Source organism: Dryobates pubescens, chromosome 8 (assembly GCF_014839835.1).
Source record: "Dryobates pubescens isolate bDryPub1 chromosome 8, bDryPub1.pri, whole genome shotgun sequence".
Taxonomy (NCBI): domain Eukaryota; kingdom Metazoa; phylum Chordata; class Aves; order Piciformes; family Picidae; genus Dryobates; species Dryobates pubescens.
In genome coordinates, this window is record NC_071619.1 from 5,860,659 (window position 1) to 5,878,772 (window position 18,114).

An 18,114-nucleotide genomic window follows, 5' to 3' on the forward strand; every position below is an offset into this window, starting at 1 on the left:
CTTGGCATGCCACAGGCTGCAGGTATTTACCAGGTGCTTGGATCTGTGCTGTGTGCCAGCAGCTTAGCCCAGGCCCTTCTAGAAAGGGTGAAGACAAAAGTGCCAAACCCAGATCCTGCTTTTGGCAGGAGGGTGGCAAATCTGCCAGTGCCTCGGGATCCAAGGAAGGGTAATTGTGCCTGCCCATAGCAGGGGGGTTGGTACTAGATGATCCTTGTGGGGCCTTCCAACCCTGACTGATACTATGATAATTGGGGAGTGAGGTCTGCAGGCTGGGACACTGGAAAGCTAAGTTGTGTTCCTGATGTGCTGGAGAGTATGCCCATATCTTTGGACAAATGTCTTCATCTCTCAGTGCCTTTGTTTCCTGTCAGCAAATGACACTCCTTATCTCTTACCTCTCATCTCAGCAGAGGAAAGAGTTTGTCCTGGTATGTATCTTATTACAGTTCCTTGTCCAGTGGCTGGGGCCCCTCTACCTTGATAAAAAAATAATTGAATTCAGATTAAATGGCCTAAAGTAATCCTGTCCAGTGGTTACTAAAACACTTGAATGAAAGTTCATTCCGAGCCTCTCTTTCCATTTCCTGGTGGGGCCAAGACGTGAAGTAATTAGATGTAGACATAGCTTGTTATTGTAAGACAATGACAAAGATCAGTGATTATTGGTAAGAATGGCTTTCATAATCTAGTTTAATGGTCATTTACCTTTCAGTGACCTTGGTGTTAGACAGAGTTGGCAGCTCTTTCACCAGGAATGCCTTTCTTCAATGGGGGCTTTGCGAGCTGCTGCATTTTTGGCTCTAGCTGCATATGAACTGGGATAGACATTGCTGCAATGCAAGAGACTTTCTGTCTGCAATGAAGGGCCACAGGCTCCTGCCAAAAGAAGCCCTTTTCAGTGCTGTCCTACTGCCCCTGAACTGCCATTGAAACAGATCCGCTGCGTTTCGAGCAATTCTTTGCACATTGCTGTGGCCAAAGTTGCAGCCTTTGAACACAGAGAGCTGGAGCTCCTCTCCTATGGAGACAGACTGAGAGAGCTGGGGCTGTTCAGTCTGGAGAAGAGAAGGCTCCAAGGAGACCTTATTGTGGCCTTCCAGTATCTGAAGGGGGCCTACAAGAAGGCTGGGGAGGGACTTTTTAGGGTGTCAGGTAGTGATAGGACTGGGGGGAATGGAATAAAACTAGAAATGGGTAGATTCAGATTGGATGTTGGGAAGAAGTTCTTGACCATGGGGGTGGTGAGACACTGGCACAGGTTGCCCAGGGAGGTGGTGGAAACCTCATCCCTGGAGGTTTTTAAGGCCAGGCTGGATGTGGCTCTGAGCAATCTGATGTAGTGTGAGGTGTCCCTGCCCATGGCAGGGGTTTCAGAACTAGATGATCCCTGAGGTCCCTTCCAACCTTAAAAACATACAATAAAATAAACAGAGAGAGTCTGCTGTGGTCAGAGGGATGCCCAGGAGCTCCTTTAAAATGGTTACCTTGTGTTGGAGTAAACCAAGGGAGAGCATCTCTCATCATCCAGTTGAGTGCATACAAGACAAGCTGGTAGTTCTGGCTGCAACTCCCACTCTTGAAGTCCTTCTTACCTCCGTCAAAACATCATCTTTCTGTGCACTTGAAAGTTCAGTTCTTTCAGTCATGATCATCAGCTCACTGCAGCTGCAAAGCAGTCAAGTTTTCTGTTGGCTGTGATGGCCCTGGACCTCTCTCCATCACACATGGAAAAATCCTTGCAGGTTTTATCCAGTGACTGATGCCTGTGGTCATGGAGAAAAAGACCATGAACCGAGCTGTGGTATCTAATGGTACCCTGTATCTGTGGCCATGCTTTGTGAGGAGATGGAGTAGGTCATACTCTGGGTCTTGAGAGGAGAGTGTTCATTAGTGGTATTCACAGTGACCTTGGCCAAGTCCCTTAATTCTTCTGGGACAATCTTAACCTTAGAGGTAATCTTCATGAAGTTTTCCATGGAGGAGGCTGAATGTTTGCAAGTGCTTTGGAAGTATTTATTTGAGATGGTGACAGAAAGATTACTCAAGTCACCTGGGGGTTTAGAGATGTGCTGTGAGAGCTGAGCAGAACAATGCAGCTGTGGAAGAAGGTTTCTCAAATGCATACTACCTTGTGACTTGGTCTTCTGCCTGCTTATGATCTCTTACTGTGCTGCTCACAGCCATTTGGGTTTGCAGGCAGTTTCCTTGCATCTGTAGCTGGTGCCCTGCAGCGCAAGCCTTGGTGCTGGAATCATCTCTGTGTGCTCTGATTTCTAAATCAGAGCAAAGCAACACAGCTTGGAGGGAGAGCCATTTGTTTCAGGCTGCTTTGGATAACCACCAACCTGGTTTTGCCAGGAGCATGTTCAATACATCATCACCACAGCATGAGAGGTCTTCAGCTGAGATCAAGCAGTGGTTGCCAGCATTTGAAATCCTGGGACGGTTTGACATACTGGGCTCTCAGCTGTTGTTAGTCCTATTGACCTGCTGGGACCTGCTGGGATCCTTGTTGCACAGAGGATCTTGCAGACCCTCATCACATTAATTCTTCTTACTTCTCACATTCATCACTCTGATAAGTATTAGCTTATTGTCCTTTTGATGTGAGAGCATGAATGGTCACATTCATTGCAGTAGCAGTTTATTTTTGCAGGTATCAGGTTTGGATTGGGGGTGTCCAGCTGAGATCAAAGTGGTATTTGCATAGAAGCAGATGGTTTATATGCTTCTTCTCACTCAAGAAGAGCAAAATTAATCTCTCTCGAGTCCCTAAAGCCTGAATCCATTGTAGTCTGACGGAGTCTTTCCACTGACCTCTGTTGCCCCAGGATCTTGTCCTAAATGAATTGCTTTGAGTCACTAGAAGCCTGAATTCAGCTTTGGTGGGCTGGAAAATGTAACCTACTGTAAGGGCTGTGCTATTCATAAGCACTTGGCCTTGTGTGTGTGCTAGCTGTGAAAGGCTGGGAGAAGAATAAAGTCATTTTCTGCAGTTGTGGGGGTGGAGGAGGGAATGGGAATTATATCCCCATCCCTGCAAACCTGCTATCATGACACCCATGTGAGTAGCTGCTGGGACCTGACTTGCTTCTGAAGCTTCAAATTAAGGTTAGGTATGTTCTCTGCTGTTTCTTCTGAGCCTGTTCCTGACACACAAATGCTCTGTACACCTGGCCTGACTGGCAGGAACTGACTCCAACTTCAACTTTCTGAAGTGGGTCACTGAAGTAGATGAATGAGTGTAGAAAGGCTGTGATTTACCTCAGTGAGCATCAAACTTGGAGGAAGCAGGGTCCCTGAAGCTTGAGAGAAGTTAGTGATGAGTGTGTTTGACACCCAAAGCACGCAGCTGGTTGTTTAATGACATCAGTGGTGTCTAATATTGTCAACAAATACTACCAGCTTCCTTACAGTGTCTGAAGACAGCTGTTGTTTCTTGCAGTGATTCTTGCTTTCTCTGGATTGTGGTGGGTCATGAATGGGCAAAACAGCAGCTGGCAAAAACACTGCAGTCAACACTGTATGATACAGCCATGGTCCATTCCCTACTGGTCCTAAATCAGACCAGAAGAGAATTAATTGAAAGCAGAGGTTACAGGGCAAAGTGTGGAGCACTTCCAGTTGGTAGGATTCCTCAGGAGCCATTATTGATTGATCTGGTGTCATTAGCCTATTTTACAGTCCAGCCACTGGAGATTGGTGCAGTTTGAGAGCAGCAGCATGTTTTGCAATTAATGGCTGATAACATAAACCATCACAGTGCAGTTCATGCTTCATTTCTCAGTCTTCTTACCCAAAGAAGGGTCACCTGGTGGCTAGAGATGGGGGAGTAAGAAAGGGATGGGTCTCTCCTGCTCTTACACAGCTATGACCTTGGAGGTAGTAGCACTTAAACTAGATATGCTTCAGGTATTTTGCACTGTGAAACCAAAATATTGATACTTTTCTACTTCATTGGTGTGAACTGGGACTCACAGGGGTACTGTGGGAACACACAGCATGGAAACACTGTAAGTAAAGGGCATAGAGCATTGCCCCAGTTAAATATCTCTATGCCACATGTCTTGGTGGTGTGCTGAGGAGTCATAGAATCATAGAATTGTTAGGGTTGAATGGGACCTCAAGGATCATCCAGTCCCAACCCCCCGGCTATGGCCAGGGACACCTCACACTACAGCAGGTTGCTCACAGCCACATCCAGCCTGGCCTTAAAAACCTCCAGGGATGAGGCTTCTACCACCTCCCTGGGCAACCTGTGCCAGTGTCTCACCACCCTCATGGGGAAGAACTTCCTAACATCCAATCTGAATCTACCCATTTCTAGTTTTGTTCATTCCCCCTAGTCCTATCACTCGCTGACACCCTAAAAAGTCTCTCCCCAGCTTTCTTGTAGCCCCCTTCAGATACAGGAAGGCCACAATTAGGTCTCAGAGCCTTCTCCATACTGAACAGCCCCAACTCCCTCAGTCTGTCCTCATAGGAGAGGAGCTTCAGCCCTCTGATCATGCTCGTGGCCCTTCTCTGGACACCTTCCAGCACCTCCAGATCCTTCCTGTAATAGGGGCTCCAGAACTGGACACAGTACTCCAGGTGTGGTCTCACCAGAGTGGAGTAGAGGGGGAGAATCACCTCCCTCAACCTGCTGGCTATGCTTCTCTTGGTAGCCTACTTTACAGCCTGGCAGGGGCAAACCCAAGCTTTGCTGCCTGTCAGCCCTGCAGCTCCTTAGGGTCAGGGAGTGATGGAGGAGCCTCCAAAGGAGGAACAGCCTGGGCTGAGTTTTCCACACTTCTCCCTCATGCCACATCGTTCTTGCATTGCACTTCCTCTCTCCACATAATACTCTGTTATTTCCTGCCTGGAACAGGCTCCTGCCCCTGCTGCTAATTAGCCCATGATAAACTTCAGTGTGAACAAAAGCAAGCAATTAATTGCTTCAGCGTGAGCCCTGTCAGGGAAGTGATTTGTCAGTGGCAAAGCTGAGCAGCACCTCCTTAGGAGCAAAACAAACCTAATGGCCTGGTTCAGCTGCTGGTGCTAGGGAGTGGTGTGCCTGAGTCACTTGCTGCAGGTATGCCAGGATGTCTGTGGCGCAGCAGGTTTTCCTGAGGCTGGCTGAGATGCTGCTTAGTCTGGGGTCTTCAGTTCCGTGTGGTATAGTGATCTCTGTGGTCACCACAGTATCATAGTATCAGTCAGGGTTGGAAGGGACCACAAGGATCATCTAGTTCCAACCCCCCTGCCATGGGCAGGGACACCCCACACTAGATCAGGCTGGCCAGAGCCTCATCCAGCCTGGTCTTAAACACCTCCAGGGATGGGACCTCAACCACCTCCCTGGACAACCCATTCCAGGGCTTCACCACTCTCCTGGTGAAGAACTTCCTCCTCACATCCAGCCTGAGGAAGTTGCTGAATTCATGTATGGGGGGATTTTGGAGTGGGCTGTCTGTATGGGTTTTTTAAGAAACACAGAGGCATTTTCAAATCATTTCAGACACAGGGAAAAAAATCACAGAATAGAATCCTAGAATCAACAAGGTTGGAAAAGACCTCAAAGATCATCCAGTCCAACCTGTCACCCAACACCTCATGACTGCTAGACCATGGCACCAAGTGCCACATCTAGTCCCCTCTTGAGCACCTCCAGGAGAAGGTATGGAAAGACAGAGCAAAAAGCAAGGTCTTTGGTAGATCCCAGGCCAAATGTGGTTTGTACAGTGTTTGCCTCAAGGACTCAGGATGCTGCTTTTGTGTAACCTCAGCCCCAATGCTCAAAATGCCTCAAGGTTTTCCTCCCTTGAATAAAAAGTCCTATGGGAACAATAGGTATTTACCTATGATTTTACTGATGCATGAACATGCTCAGGGAAATCAAAGACTTCTTGGGTTTGGGACTCACTATTTTGTGGGGTTTTTTTTTCAAGACTTGGAGAGACATTTCCAGCTGGAGAATGAAATCTGAATTGTTCCTGGGCAGGGGATTAATCTCTGTCCTCTTTTGGCACATCACCCAACTGCTTTGCCAACAGTTGTCTCTGTTGCTGTTGCAGCTCTGGAGCAGCTGCTTACAGAACTTGAAGATTTTCTGAGGATCCTGGACAAGGAGAACTTGAGCAGCACTGCCATCGTGAAGAAGAGCTTCCTCTCCGATCTCCTGAGAGTCTACACCAAGCCCAGCGGTAGGGGCGAGGAAAACCCGGGGGGGCGGTGGAGTCCCCTGGGAATTGCTGTGGGGTCCTGAAGCAACGTTTTCTTGGAGATTGGTGGGAAGTGGAGACATGAAAATTAGCAGAGGAATATGAAATGGAGATTATTTTTGCAGTGACCTCTGTTTGTTTATGTAAAGTTACTGCAGTAGTGTGTCCAGCTTTGCAAGCAAAGGATTCCCAAGATTCCTGGATCCTTTCTGTTTTCCTTATTAAACCTTAAGTTTATTTAATCCACTTTATAAGATACACAGGATGTACTCTTTGGCCAAGTTAATGTTTAAGTAGAAATTGTAGCTTATGGAATTTCCTGCCTAGAAAACATTTGAGTTTTTTCTGCTTTTTATTATTGTTTTGTTGTGGGTTTCTTTTTAATGTGCATTGCCTGAACCAGCATGTTCTCCCCAGCAGAGGCAGAGCCTTTACATCTGCCTTTGTGGGGAAACTGCAAGGTGAAAGCAGTGTGGTGTGGGTCAGGAGTTCACTTTTCCCTTTGATTTGCAGGTGGAGATGAGGAATATATTTATATGAACAAAGTGACCATCCATAAACAGCAGGGGGACCAGGAGAAGCAAGACAAAGGTAGGGAGCTGAAGGTTAATCATAGAATCAATAAGGTTGGGAAAGACCTCAGAGATCAGCAAGTCCATCCTGTCACCCAACACCTCATGACTACTAAACCATGCACCAAGTGCTATGTCTAATCCTTTTTTAAACCTTTCCAGTGATAGTGACTCCACCACCTCCCTGGGCAGCACATTCCCATGGCCAATTACTCTTTCTGGGAAGAACTTCTTCCTACCATCCAGCCTAAACCTCCCCTGGCACAGCTTAAGACTGTGTCCTCTTGTTCTGGTGCTGGCTGCCTAGGAGAAGAGACCAGCCCCCACCTGGCTACAACCTCCCTTCAGGTAGCTGCAGACAGCAAAAAGGTCTCCCCTGAGCCTTCTCTTCTCCAGTGGTTGCATCTCCAGTGGTTGCATCATGTCTAATGGGGCGATGAAGGCACATCCCTTAGAGCCTTGCTTTAGCAGTGGAGGCCCCTGTGGAAGCTCTGAGGGCTGAGGCAGCTGATGGTGTGGAAGGACTACTGTTTTCATAACATTCCCTTAGAGATAGTGGTCCTTGCCAACACTGTGAGGTTATTCCTGGAAGTAGCACTTTGGAGGACGGTATTTTGGGATAAAAACGTTGCCTTCTAAGGCCTAAAGTTCCAGTGCCTGAAGTATTTAAGGAAGCCTTCATGTTTCATTTGGCCACAAAACAAGTCACTTCACCTCTCTGAGACCTTGAAAGCATGTGTCTTCATGACTCTGCTTTAGTCCAGGGGGTCTGTGCCATCTCAGCTCTGCAAGGTGAGTCCAGAATACAAAATTAACCAGGTTGGAAAAGACTTTTGAGATCATCGAGTCCAACCTATCATCCAACACCATCTGATCAACTAAGCCATGGCACCAAGTGCCTCATCCAGGGCACAGGGTGCACCCTGGCCATCTGTGTGGGTGGAGCACTTTCATCTCTCAGGGGCTGCCAGAGTTCTGTGGTGTATAAGCCAAGAAATTAAACCAAGATAAAAATACTCATTTCCAATTTAGATTTCCCAGGTTTTGAATTTGTAACATGGCAAAGAATGTAATTGTCTAAAAATGTCCTTGATCTTTGAAGTTCATGGAATCATAGAATGGTCTGGCTTGGAAGTCCAACCCCCTCTGCAGTCAGCAGGGGCATCCTCAACTAGACAGGCTACCCAGAGCCCTGTCAAGCTCCACTTTGAATATCTCCAGGGATGGGGCCTCAACCAGCTCCCTGGGCAACCTGTTCCAGTGTTTGCCACAAAAGCTGTTTCTGATAACTGTGTGGAGTGAGATTGTCAGTGACACACATCTCATTAATGCACTGCTACTCAGGAGCTGACCCTGCCCCAAAGTTTCTGAGCCAAATACAGGAGGCAAAAGGACACCGTCGGAGCAGCCTGCTCTTGACACGCTGGTCCTGCAGTAGTTGGGATGGCTTCACTTCCACAGCTGTTTGCTCTGCTTTCATTGTTTTGTGGTTGGGACTTTTGGTTGGTTGGTTGGTTTGCTTTTTTAAGCTACCTACAGCTGACTTTAGGTTAACTTCAGATACCCCTGAAAACAGCATGTCCTCCCAGATTACCTGTGCAGCCCTAATGTGATCCCTGAGTGGTGCTGCAATGCTCTGTAACAGAATGATACCTCCCAGCAGCTGAGCAGCAAGAGAAGTGTCTCTTTGTTTAAGCCCTTGTTTGGGTGGGTGTAAACCAGAGCTTGCTCTGATCCAGTGTGCTTAAAACACATTGGGGGGCAAATTTCAGACCATTTATTTTTAGAGTTGGTTCTTTCATTTCAGGCTTTTCCCAATCAAGGCCATGAGCCTACCCACTCAGTTGCTCCCTGTGGGACCTGGCACTTCTCTCTTTTTCTGTTTTCAACAACCTCCCTATTCCAAGTAAAACTTCTGAGTTATTTGGAAAGGCTGAAGTCAGTGAGACACATGTATGGGATCTTAGCCATAGCTGCAGCTGGGTGTACAGCCCTGCTCCCACCTCTCTAACTGGATGGAGAGGTCTCTGCCTGGTCAGTGGTGGGACTTGCCTGTTCAGGTTTGGCAGATAAAGGAGGTCATAGAATCATAGTATCAGTCAGGGTTGGAAGGGACTACAAGGATCATCTAGTTCAAACCCCCCTGCCACAGGCAGGGACACCCCACACTAGATCAGGCTGGCCAGAGCCTCGTCCAGCCTGGTCTTAAACACAGCCAGGGGCTGTGATATGGATGTCCCAGTGATTAATCAGCTCCCTTTAGCCCCTTTATCTACTTCATTTCACCAGAAGCTTTTGATGGGATGTGGTGACCACAACTTTGTGGCTGAGGCCCGCAGGACCTCTCACGACCTGCAAGGTTTCTTCACCACTGTGGCTGTGCTCAAGCCTGCTCTAGCAGCACAGGGTGAAATAGTTTCCAAAGTATTAATGTATCAGCTCCAAAAGCCCTCCCCTCTAAGCCTTAAAATATGCTAGTTCTGCAAAAGCCATATTTCACTGCATATCTACTTCCCAATTTCATCAGTAAGTATTTAAGCTGAACTTTATATGGCACAGTAATTAAATTCACTGCAGTGAGTGAGGAAGGCACCATTGTTTGCTTCATCTCATTTGAATCATAGAATCAACCAGGTTGAAAAAGACCTCAGAGATCATCAAGTCCAACCTATCACCCACCACCTCATGACTAACTAAACCATGGCACCAAGTGCCACGTCCAATCCTGTTTTGAACACCTCCAGGGACGGTGACTCCACCACCTCCCTGGGCAGCACATTCCAACGGCCAATCTCTTTCTGGGAAAAACTTTCTCCTCACCTTGAGCCTAAACTTCCCCTGGCACAGCTTGAGACTGTGTCCTCTTGTTCTGGTGCTGGTTGTCTGGGAGAAGAGACCAACCCTCACCTGTTTACCATCTCCTTTCAGGTAGCTGTAGAGAGCAATAAGGTCTCCCCTTAGCCTCCTCTTCTCCAGGCTAAGCAACCCCAGCTCCCTCAGCTTCTCCTCACAGGGCTTGTGCTCAAGACCTCTCCCCAGCTTTGTTGCCCTTCTCTGGACACATTCAAGTATTTGCTTGAGAAACACAGCAAGTCTCTACCCTGCAAGTTCATGTGAGCCAAATGCCATCTGCTTTGGGAAGAGGGATGAAGGTATGGAAGTTTGGGATGTGTAGGGCTCCTGATGGTGCACGCTGTGGTCCTCTTAAGTATCAGGAGACTTTCACTTTTACAAAGAATAGAGGCCACAGATAAGTAACAATTAGTACAGGTAAGAAATTTAGCAGGACCTTGGGTGGTTTTTCTTCTTCCTTCCCTCTTCTAAATTGCCTTCAAATGCCAGGTTTTGCAGAGACATGTTGATCAGAGGACACCTGCAAACTGTTAGAGCTTGTCCAGTAAAAAAGTACTCCTTCCCTCCCTGTGCAATAAAGAAACAATCTGTGAGCTGTGGTGCTGATGAGTGTAGCAGAAGGTCCACACATGCTCTGTGGACCCTCCCTACAGAAGGCATGCATCAAGTGCTTGTCCCCTCATCATCTCCCAGGGATTTTATCAGGATGAAGGTTAAAGGGATGGTTTTCCTGCACAGAGCCTGAAAAATCAAAGCTGCATCTCATCCTGCTCTTCTTCTCTGCTGGAGTACGTGGAGGTGGGCAGGTTTCCAGCAGGGTGAGGACAGAAGCTGTGGTCTCCATCCTGTCCTCCAAAGTTGGTGGGAGGAGGTGGAGCTGCTGGTAGAGAAATCAAACATGATTTTCCTGGCGTGGTGAAGTTCAGCAGGATGATTGCTAGGTTTGCTGGAGAGTCAAGAACAGATGGCCACCACTTGTGAAGGGTCTGGCAGTGGTTTGTGCTGCCCCACTCTGGGGCTTTAGGAAACCTCAGCCCTGTTTCTGGTCATTCCAAAAGTAGCAATAGCCTCAGCAGCTCCTCTTGATGGAAAGTGTTCACCCTGAGAGTGACATCTACTTGGTCCTTTACAGAAAAGGCCAACCTTCACCAGAAGCCTGTAGATATGGCATAGGCACTGTAATCAGGTGGATCTCCCCATGATCAGTCTGTGACATAGGCTTACCTGCTTTACTCTGGACCTTACAAGACACCCAGCAGTCCTGCTCATGGGGTGCAAACAAAAGCTGCTTGGAGAGGGTATCTATTGGGACAGCAATGTGCCCTTGTGGCCAAGAAGGCCAATGGGCTCCTGGGGTGCATTAAGAAGAATGCGTCCCACAGATCCAGGGAGGTTTTCCTCCCCCTCTACTCTGCCCTGGGGAGACCTCACCTGGAATACTGCATCCAGTTTTGGGCTCCCCAGTTCAAGAGGGACAGGGATGTGCTGGAGAGAGTCCAATGGAGGGCTACCAGGATGACTGAGGGACTGGAGCACTGCCCTGTGAGGAGAGGCTGAGAGCCCTGGGGCTGTTCAGTCTGGAGAAGAGAAGACTGAGAGGGGATTTAATCAATGTTTATAAATAGCTGAGGGCTGGGGGTCAAGAGGCAGGGGACAGGCTCTGCTCAGTGGCAACCTGTGACAGGACAAGGGGTAATGGATATAGATTACAGCACAGGAGGTTCCCCCTCAGCATGAGGAGGAACTTCTTCACTGTGAGGGTCACAGAGCACTGGAACAGGCTCCCCAGAGAGGTTGTGGAGTCTCCTTCTCTGAAGACTTTCAAGACCCATCTGGATGTGTTCCTGTGTGGCCTGTGCTAGATTCTGTGGTCCTGCTCTGGCAGGGGGGTTGGACTCAATGATCTCCTGAGGTCTCTTCCAGCCCCTAACATCTTATGATCCTATGATCCATGTGTTCCTCCTGACTTACTGAAATTAGCCAGTGCTGATGACCAGGAGACCTGCATCATGGGGGAGCAATTTGTCATAAGAGATGCATTTGGGGCTCTTGTATCATCAAGGCCAGAGGCTGGCTGCAGCCTGGCAGGGCAGAGCTGTCAGCATTGCTTCCAAGCCCCAGACGTGACCAAAGCGGTGTGGTTTCCAGCTTCTATTTTTAAAGCCCAGAAACATGCAGCAAAGTTCCTGCCCAAATCTTGGAGGCAGGCACTGTGCTAACTGCTGCTGCTGTGCACTGTGCAATGCCTTGGTGGTTTCTGTGTGTGCCCAAGGGATGTGGCTGGAGCACCAGCAGGTGGCTGAAGGAGCTGTAGCATCATCGGCTCACTGCAGATCTTGGAGCTAATTCCCTCACTTAATTTACTGGTCTTGCAATATCTGGGTACCTTAGCCCTGTTTCTCCCAAAGTATCTGGCAGGAGACACTCTGTACCAGGGGACTTCCCCTCTGCACAGGGTAATGCCTTCACAAGCCTTTGTTTCTCCCTTGTTTGTGCCTTGCTCCCACTTGCTGCTGAGCATTCCTGCATACTCTCTTCTCTGGTTTCAATGCATCTTGGAGGTCGTGGGACTTGGGCACTCATTTGAGGCCACCCAGGAGTTCTGTGGTGGGGGAAGAGGGACCGAAGACAAGCCTTCTGAGCCTTCCAAGTACCCTCCAGCTACTGAATCACTCTGCATTCAGCTGCTTGGAAAATCTGACTTTCCAGAGGCAAGTGCAGATGGCCTGGAGCAGATCTGCTGCCATATGCCCTTTCACATGTTCGGCCTGGGCTGCTTCAAGAGCAGCTCTGCCTTCACCAGCAATTAAATCTCTGTTCTGGGCTGGCTTTGACAAACTGTCCTGCAGCCCAGCTAGACAGTGACCTTTGCAGCTCTCTCTGGGAGCAGGGATGGTGGTATTATCTCCATTTTTTTGTGGGAAGGCAGGGAAGCTGGGGGACAGCCACTGCTCTGCCTGCTTGCAGCAGGAGCAGCAGGGCTCAGAGCTAGCAAGGACTAAAGCGCTGTGGATTTCCAGGTGCTGTGTAGTGTCTGCCCATGCTGCTTCTCAGGACCCTTTAAAGTTTCAGCAGTGGGTCTGGGCCTCACAATTTCCCCTTGTGGTAGTTTTAGGCCATGCCTTTAAAATTTTTCACAGGTCTTGAACAGAAAGTGGTAGAATGTAAATAAATCACTGCTGGGGGTGCAAAGGAAAACAGTAACAGTTCTAAACAATGCCTTTGGAGAGGTATCTACCATGAGATTTACTTTGCAAAACAATCTTTCTCTCTTTTTTTTTGCCTTTTTGGCTCTGGCTGATGCTTCTCCTGGCTTTACTGACCTTGACTACATTGCTTTTGTTGTGATTGGGATTAACAACAACTTCTCTGCTTTGTCTCTTGTCCCTTTTGTGTGCAGGGGGGGAGGGAGAGGAGCAGGGTGGGGAGAAGCTGTGCAGCTCCCCTGGTCTTTGACCAGGGGGTTTCTTGTTCTGTTTATCAATTGTAAATACCTGTAAATATTGCAAATCCTGTATATTTTGTGCATATTCATTGCATTTCAGTGTATTCCATTGTAGATTGTAGTTTTGCTTGTAAGTACAGCCTTCATTGGCTTCCAACTGAGCTGGTCTGGCAAATTTCATGTAGGAGGGAATTTTTCAACCCACCACCTCCCTCTAGAAGGAAAAACATAGAATCATAGAATCAATAAGGTTGGAAAAGACCTCAGGGATCATCAAGTCCAACCTGTCTCCACAGACCTCATGACTAAACCATGGCACCAAGTGCCACATCCAATCCCCTCTTGAACACCTCCAGGGACAGTGACTCCACCACCTCCCTGGGCAGCACATTCCAATGGCCAATCACTCTCTCTGTGAAGAACTTTCTCCTCACCTCGAGTCTAAACTTCCCCTGGCACAGTTTGAGACTGTGTCCTCTTGTTCTGGTGCTGGCTGCCTGGGAGAAGAGACCGACCCCCTCCTGGCTACGGCCTCCATTCAGTTAGTTGTAGACAGCAAGAAGGTCTCTCCTGAGCCTCCTAAAACCAGAGGCCATGCCCTAAAACCAGAGGCCAGCTCTTCTGTTGGGGCTCCTAGTGCCCCATTCCTGAGTATGACCTGCCATGACATGGTGGCCCTGCAGCACTGCCTGTAACTGTCACTCTGCCTGCTACTGGAATAGCACCTCTCTGTTCCTGCACAGCTCTGGGGAGCAACTGCTGTGCTGGGAAATGCCACATGTCACCAATATCATTGTGTTTATGCCTTGCAGCACTGGATAGGAAAAACTCCTTGACCAATGGAGACTCAGGACTGCATTTGTCCCCTCCTCAGAAGAGCCTGCCAGACCTCCCCCCTCCAAAGGTATGTATGGATTTTACTTTTGGGACCTCCTTCCCTGGCAGAGCCTCACACTGGTTGCACAGCCCCCAGGTCTGTGGGGAGGAATCACTGGCACTGTAGATTTTTCCATAGGGAAGCTATAAGTTGAGCCAAGGTCCAATTCAACACTGTCAGCTTTCAGTGAGATTTTGTGTAAGCAAGCCAGAGTGGCTGTCCCAGAGAGGGAGACTGGTCCTTGAGAGCTCCAATGTTGCTGTTCAGTAGCTGAGCCAGTGTGGGAAAATCACTGTAGTGATTTCAGGATATGAAAGGAAAGGAGGATCAGGAGGAGGGGGAGGCATGGAGGAGTACAGAGTGGTGCATCTGTCAACCATAGAGGAGGTTCTGCTTCTTTTCCAGGAAGGAGCACATGGGGTGAGGCCCTAGGACTTCTGCCCAGTAGACTGTGTGGCTCGGCTGCTGGAGTTAGCTGAAAGAGCTGGGGAAACAGGGAGAGCAGATGGGATGCAGATGACACACCCTTGAGCACAGCGTGGTTGCCAGTTGGGAACTGCTCTAGTCCCAGAGAGGCTTTCCCCTCACAACCAGCTGGGGATACAGTGCTGGAGCTGGAGTCACCTGGGAGCACTGACCAGAGCAGGAACTGCTCTTTGGCTTTGGGGATCTCAAAGCTGCAGCAGGGGGTAGCTGTGGCAGGGAGGTGGGCAGGAGGAGCTCAGTGAAGTGCAGTGAAGCAGCAGCCAGCTGTCCCTGAGGTGCTTGGTGTAGCTCAGCTTTCTGATAGGGCAATCAGGAAGGAACTAGGAACAGCACTCCTGGATTTAGCTGAGAATGATACCTAAAACATCTGTCTTCTCCCAGGCCTGTTCTGGAAACTGGCTTCTTCCACCTGCTTAACACTGGAACTAACCTTCAGACAAAACAGTCAAGTACTTCCTTGCTGTGAGCATCTGAGCATCAGTGAGCTGTCAGCAGCAAAGATATCTGAGCTTCCTTCAAGGAGTGGAGCTGTGGAGGGCTTTAATATGGTCCCAGTTTGTGTGTGGAAATCGCTGCTGTGGGGAAGTAAATCTCCTCTGTTTGCTGTTCCTGGAGCAGGCAGGAGCCACCTGGGCAGTGCAGGAGGGTGCACAACTCCTGACACAGGAGGTTAGGAAGGTTAGGAGAGGACCTCAGAATATATCTGTCCTAGCTCTGTGGGTTTGCTGTGGTTTGGTGATGCTGAGGTACTCTGATGCTCCTCTGCTTATTGCCTTTTGTGGCACAGGACAAATTTGATGATAAAGTTCACTGATACCAGTGGTCAGTGGGCAACCCAACAAGGGTGGCCCAGCTGGATTGCACTAATGCCCTTGGATTTGTCCCAGAGCAACCTTTAAACAATGAGCCCTGTAGGCTGTGCTTGGACGTCAGTGACCTTTCCTCTGTGGCAGCCCTGTCCACAGGGACAGTCCCATGATGCAGATGCCCAAGATGCTTTTATTTGCATGCCCCATTGTGCTGTAACAGGACAGGCAAATGTTCTGCAAGGGCCAGCCCAGCTTAGATAACACACTATCTACTCTTTGACTTGGAAACAAAGCAGCTCCATGGCTTCAGGGAAAGAAAAGAGGTAAAAATAGCTCTGAGGCAGCTGAGGTGCAGTCCCACCTAGTCCCTGTTGGCTTCCATTGTCTGTAGGAAACAAAACAGAGCAGCCCCTTCCCTGACACTTGTGGGATGCTGTCACACAGATCCACAATGTTTCTTTCTGTAGGCAATTTGTTTGTGGTCATAGCACAATATGAGCTGGCTGCACAGAGGACTCCACCACAGATGGCAGTTGCAGACACATTCCCCGGCTGAGGAATGCATAAAGGAAAGACTTGGAGTGGCTGGGTTTGGGTTTGCTCCTTTAGTGTATCAGGACAAGCTCCTAAACCTGTAAGATTTTTGGAGGGAAGTGTTTTCCAGCAGCATGTTCTATGTGTCTCTGAATACCAAGCTTAGAATCATAGGCTTGGAAGGGGCTTCAAGGATCCTCTAGTTCTAACCCCCCTGCCATGGGCAGGGACACCTCACACTAGATCAGGTTGCTCACAGCCTGGCCTTAAAAACCTCCAGGGATGAGGCTTCCACCACCTCCCTGGGCAACCTGTTCCAGTGTCTCACCACCCTCACGGTCAAGAACTTCTTCCTCACATCCAATCTGAATCTACCCATTTCTAGTTTTGTTCCATTCCCCCTAGTCCTATCACTCCCTGACACCCTCAAAAGTCCCTCCCCAGCTTTCTTGTAGCCCCCTTCAGATATTGGAAGACCACAATAAGGTCTCCTCAGAGCCTTCTCTTCTCCATACTGAACAGCCCCAACTCCCTCAGTCTGTCTCCATAGGATAGGAGCTCCAGCCCTCTGATCATCCTTGTGGCCCTTCTCTGGACACCTTCCAGCACCTCCAGATCCTTCCTGTACTAGGGGCTCCAGAACTGGACACAGTACTTCAGGTGTGGTCTCACCAGAGCAGAGTAGAATCCAGCACACCCATGAAAGTAGGAGTCCTCATCCAAGACAGCTGAGAAGTCTGCAAGGCTGGCAGAGGCACAGGCAACTCGCCCACGTGGGACCAGAGACATGTGATTTGGGCCAGTGCACTCAGGGTACCAGCTCCCACAGCCTCAGCAGCAGGGGGACCCTTTGTGGGCAGCTGCTGGCCAGAAATTCTGTTCTTTCAAAGCTGCCTTTCTAGTGGGCAGCAGTACCTGTTAATGGAACTATCCAGGGCAGCTTTAAACATGCACAGGGACTGGTTTGGTCTTAGACTGCTCTGCAATGCTGGTGCCCAGCTGGCCCCTCTAGACCACCAGGAGCAATCCTGTGGGCTAGCATGAAGGAACATGTGTGGTCCATGCCCTCCAACATTGCTATCTCTGCAGAGAGAAACATGCTCCTCTGCCTGTCCTCCTGGGAGGAGCAGGGCTTTAGCCCTTCACACACTGAACATCCTCTGCAGGCCTTGCCCAGGTCTGGGTCAGAAGCCAGCTCAGTGTTGTGAGCCAGAGCATACCATTGTCAGATGACTGGGGGTGGTTTGACCTGGGTGAGGAGAGGGGACACTGCTCTGGGGCAACACAGGGATGCTGCTGCCAGGTCATGGTGAGAGATGGATGCCACATATTTGAGGGAAGAGTATAAGCTGTGCACTCATCCCACTGTGGTCTTCAGCTCTGCTGTCTCACATTCCACAGCTCTGTAAATTATTGAAAAGTAAAAACTTGGTTTCTTAACTTCCCTTTCTTTTTTCTCTTTTCTTTTTTCTTTCTTCCCCTCCTGTGCTGGTGTTTCTAAAGGCGCAAGGCACTGCTTTTCCTGCCAGCCCTTGCTTGTGTTTAGGGAGGGGTTTGGCAAGCACCACAGGGATTTTCCAGCACTTGGACTCTTTTCAAAGACTTCTTTTCCATCAGTGTTGTTTCCTTCATTTTATGCTCAGAGCACAATTAAAGATTCTTGATATAGTTCCTAAAGCATAGGTTTTGGTTCTGGGCCCCTCAGTTGTTCTGGGCCCCTCAGTTTAGGAAGGAGGTTGACTTGCTGGAACGAGTCCAGAGAAGGGCAACAAAGCTGGTGAGGGGTTTGGAACACAGCCCTATGAGGAGAGGCTGAGGGAGCTGGGGTTGCTTAGCCTGGAGAAGAGGAGACTCAGGGGTGACCTTATTACTCTCTACAACTACCTGAAGGGAGGTTGTAGACAGGTGGATGTTGGTCTCTTCTCCCAGGCAGCCAGTACCAGAACAAGAGGACACAGTCTCAGGCTGCACCAGGGGAGGTTTAGGTTGGATGTTAGGAAGAAGTTCTACACAGAGAGAGTGATTGCCCATTGGAATGGGCTGCCTGGGGAGGTGGTGGAGTCACCATCATTGAAGGTGTTCAGGAGGAGACTTGATGGGGTGCTTGGTGCCATGGGTTAGTTGTTTAGGTGGTGTTGGATTGGTTGATGGGTTGGACACGATGATCTTGAAGGTCTCTTCCAACCTGGTTTATTCTATGTATTCTATTTTTAAGCTGCTGGTTTGCTATCAGTCAGAGACTTAGAGACATGAGCAGTGACCACTCAGGCCTTGTTTTTCAGTGTAAAGCCAGGACTGCACCAAATGCCTGCCCTTCTGGCTCCCTGTGAAG

General features: G+C 49.0%; 1 protein-coding gene across 1 annotated transcript in view; it reads left to right on the forward strand.

Moving 5' to 3' along the window:
• AFAP1L2 (actin filament associated protein 1 like 2) overlaps window positions 1-18,114 on the forward strand; it is an 85,318-nt gene that overhangs the window by 44,497 nt on the left and 22,707 nt on the right. The window contains exons 2-4 of the mRNA XM_054163418.1: window positions 6,060-6,188; window positions 6,720-6,797; window positions 13,889-13,980. Of these exons, the coding sequence (XP_054019393.1) occupies window positions 6,060-6,188; window positions 6,720-6,797; window positions 13,889-13,980 (299 nt within the window). The remainder of the gene's footprint in view (window positions 1-6,059; window positions 6,189-6,719; window positions 6,798-13,888; window positions 13,981-18,114) is intronic.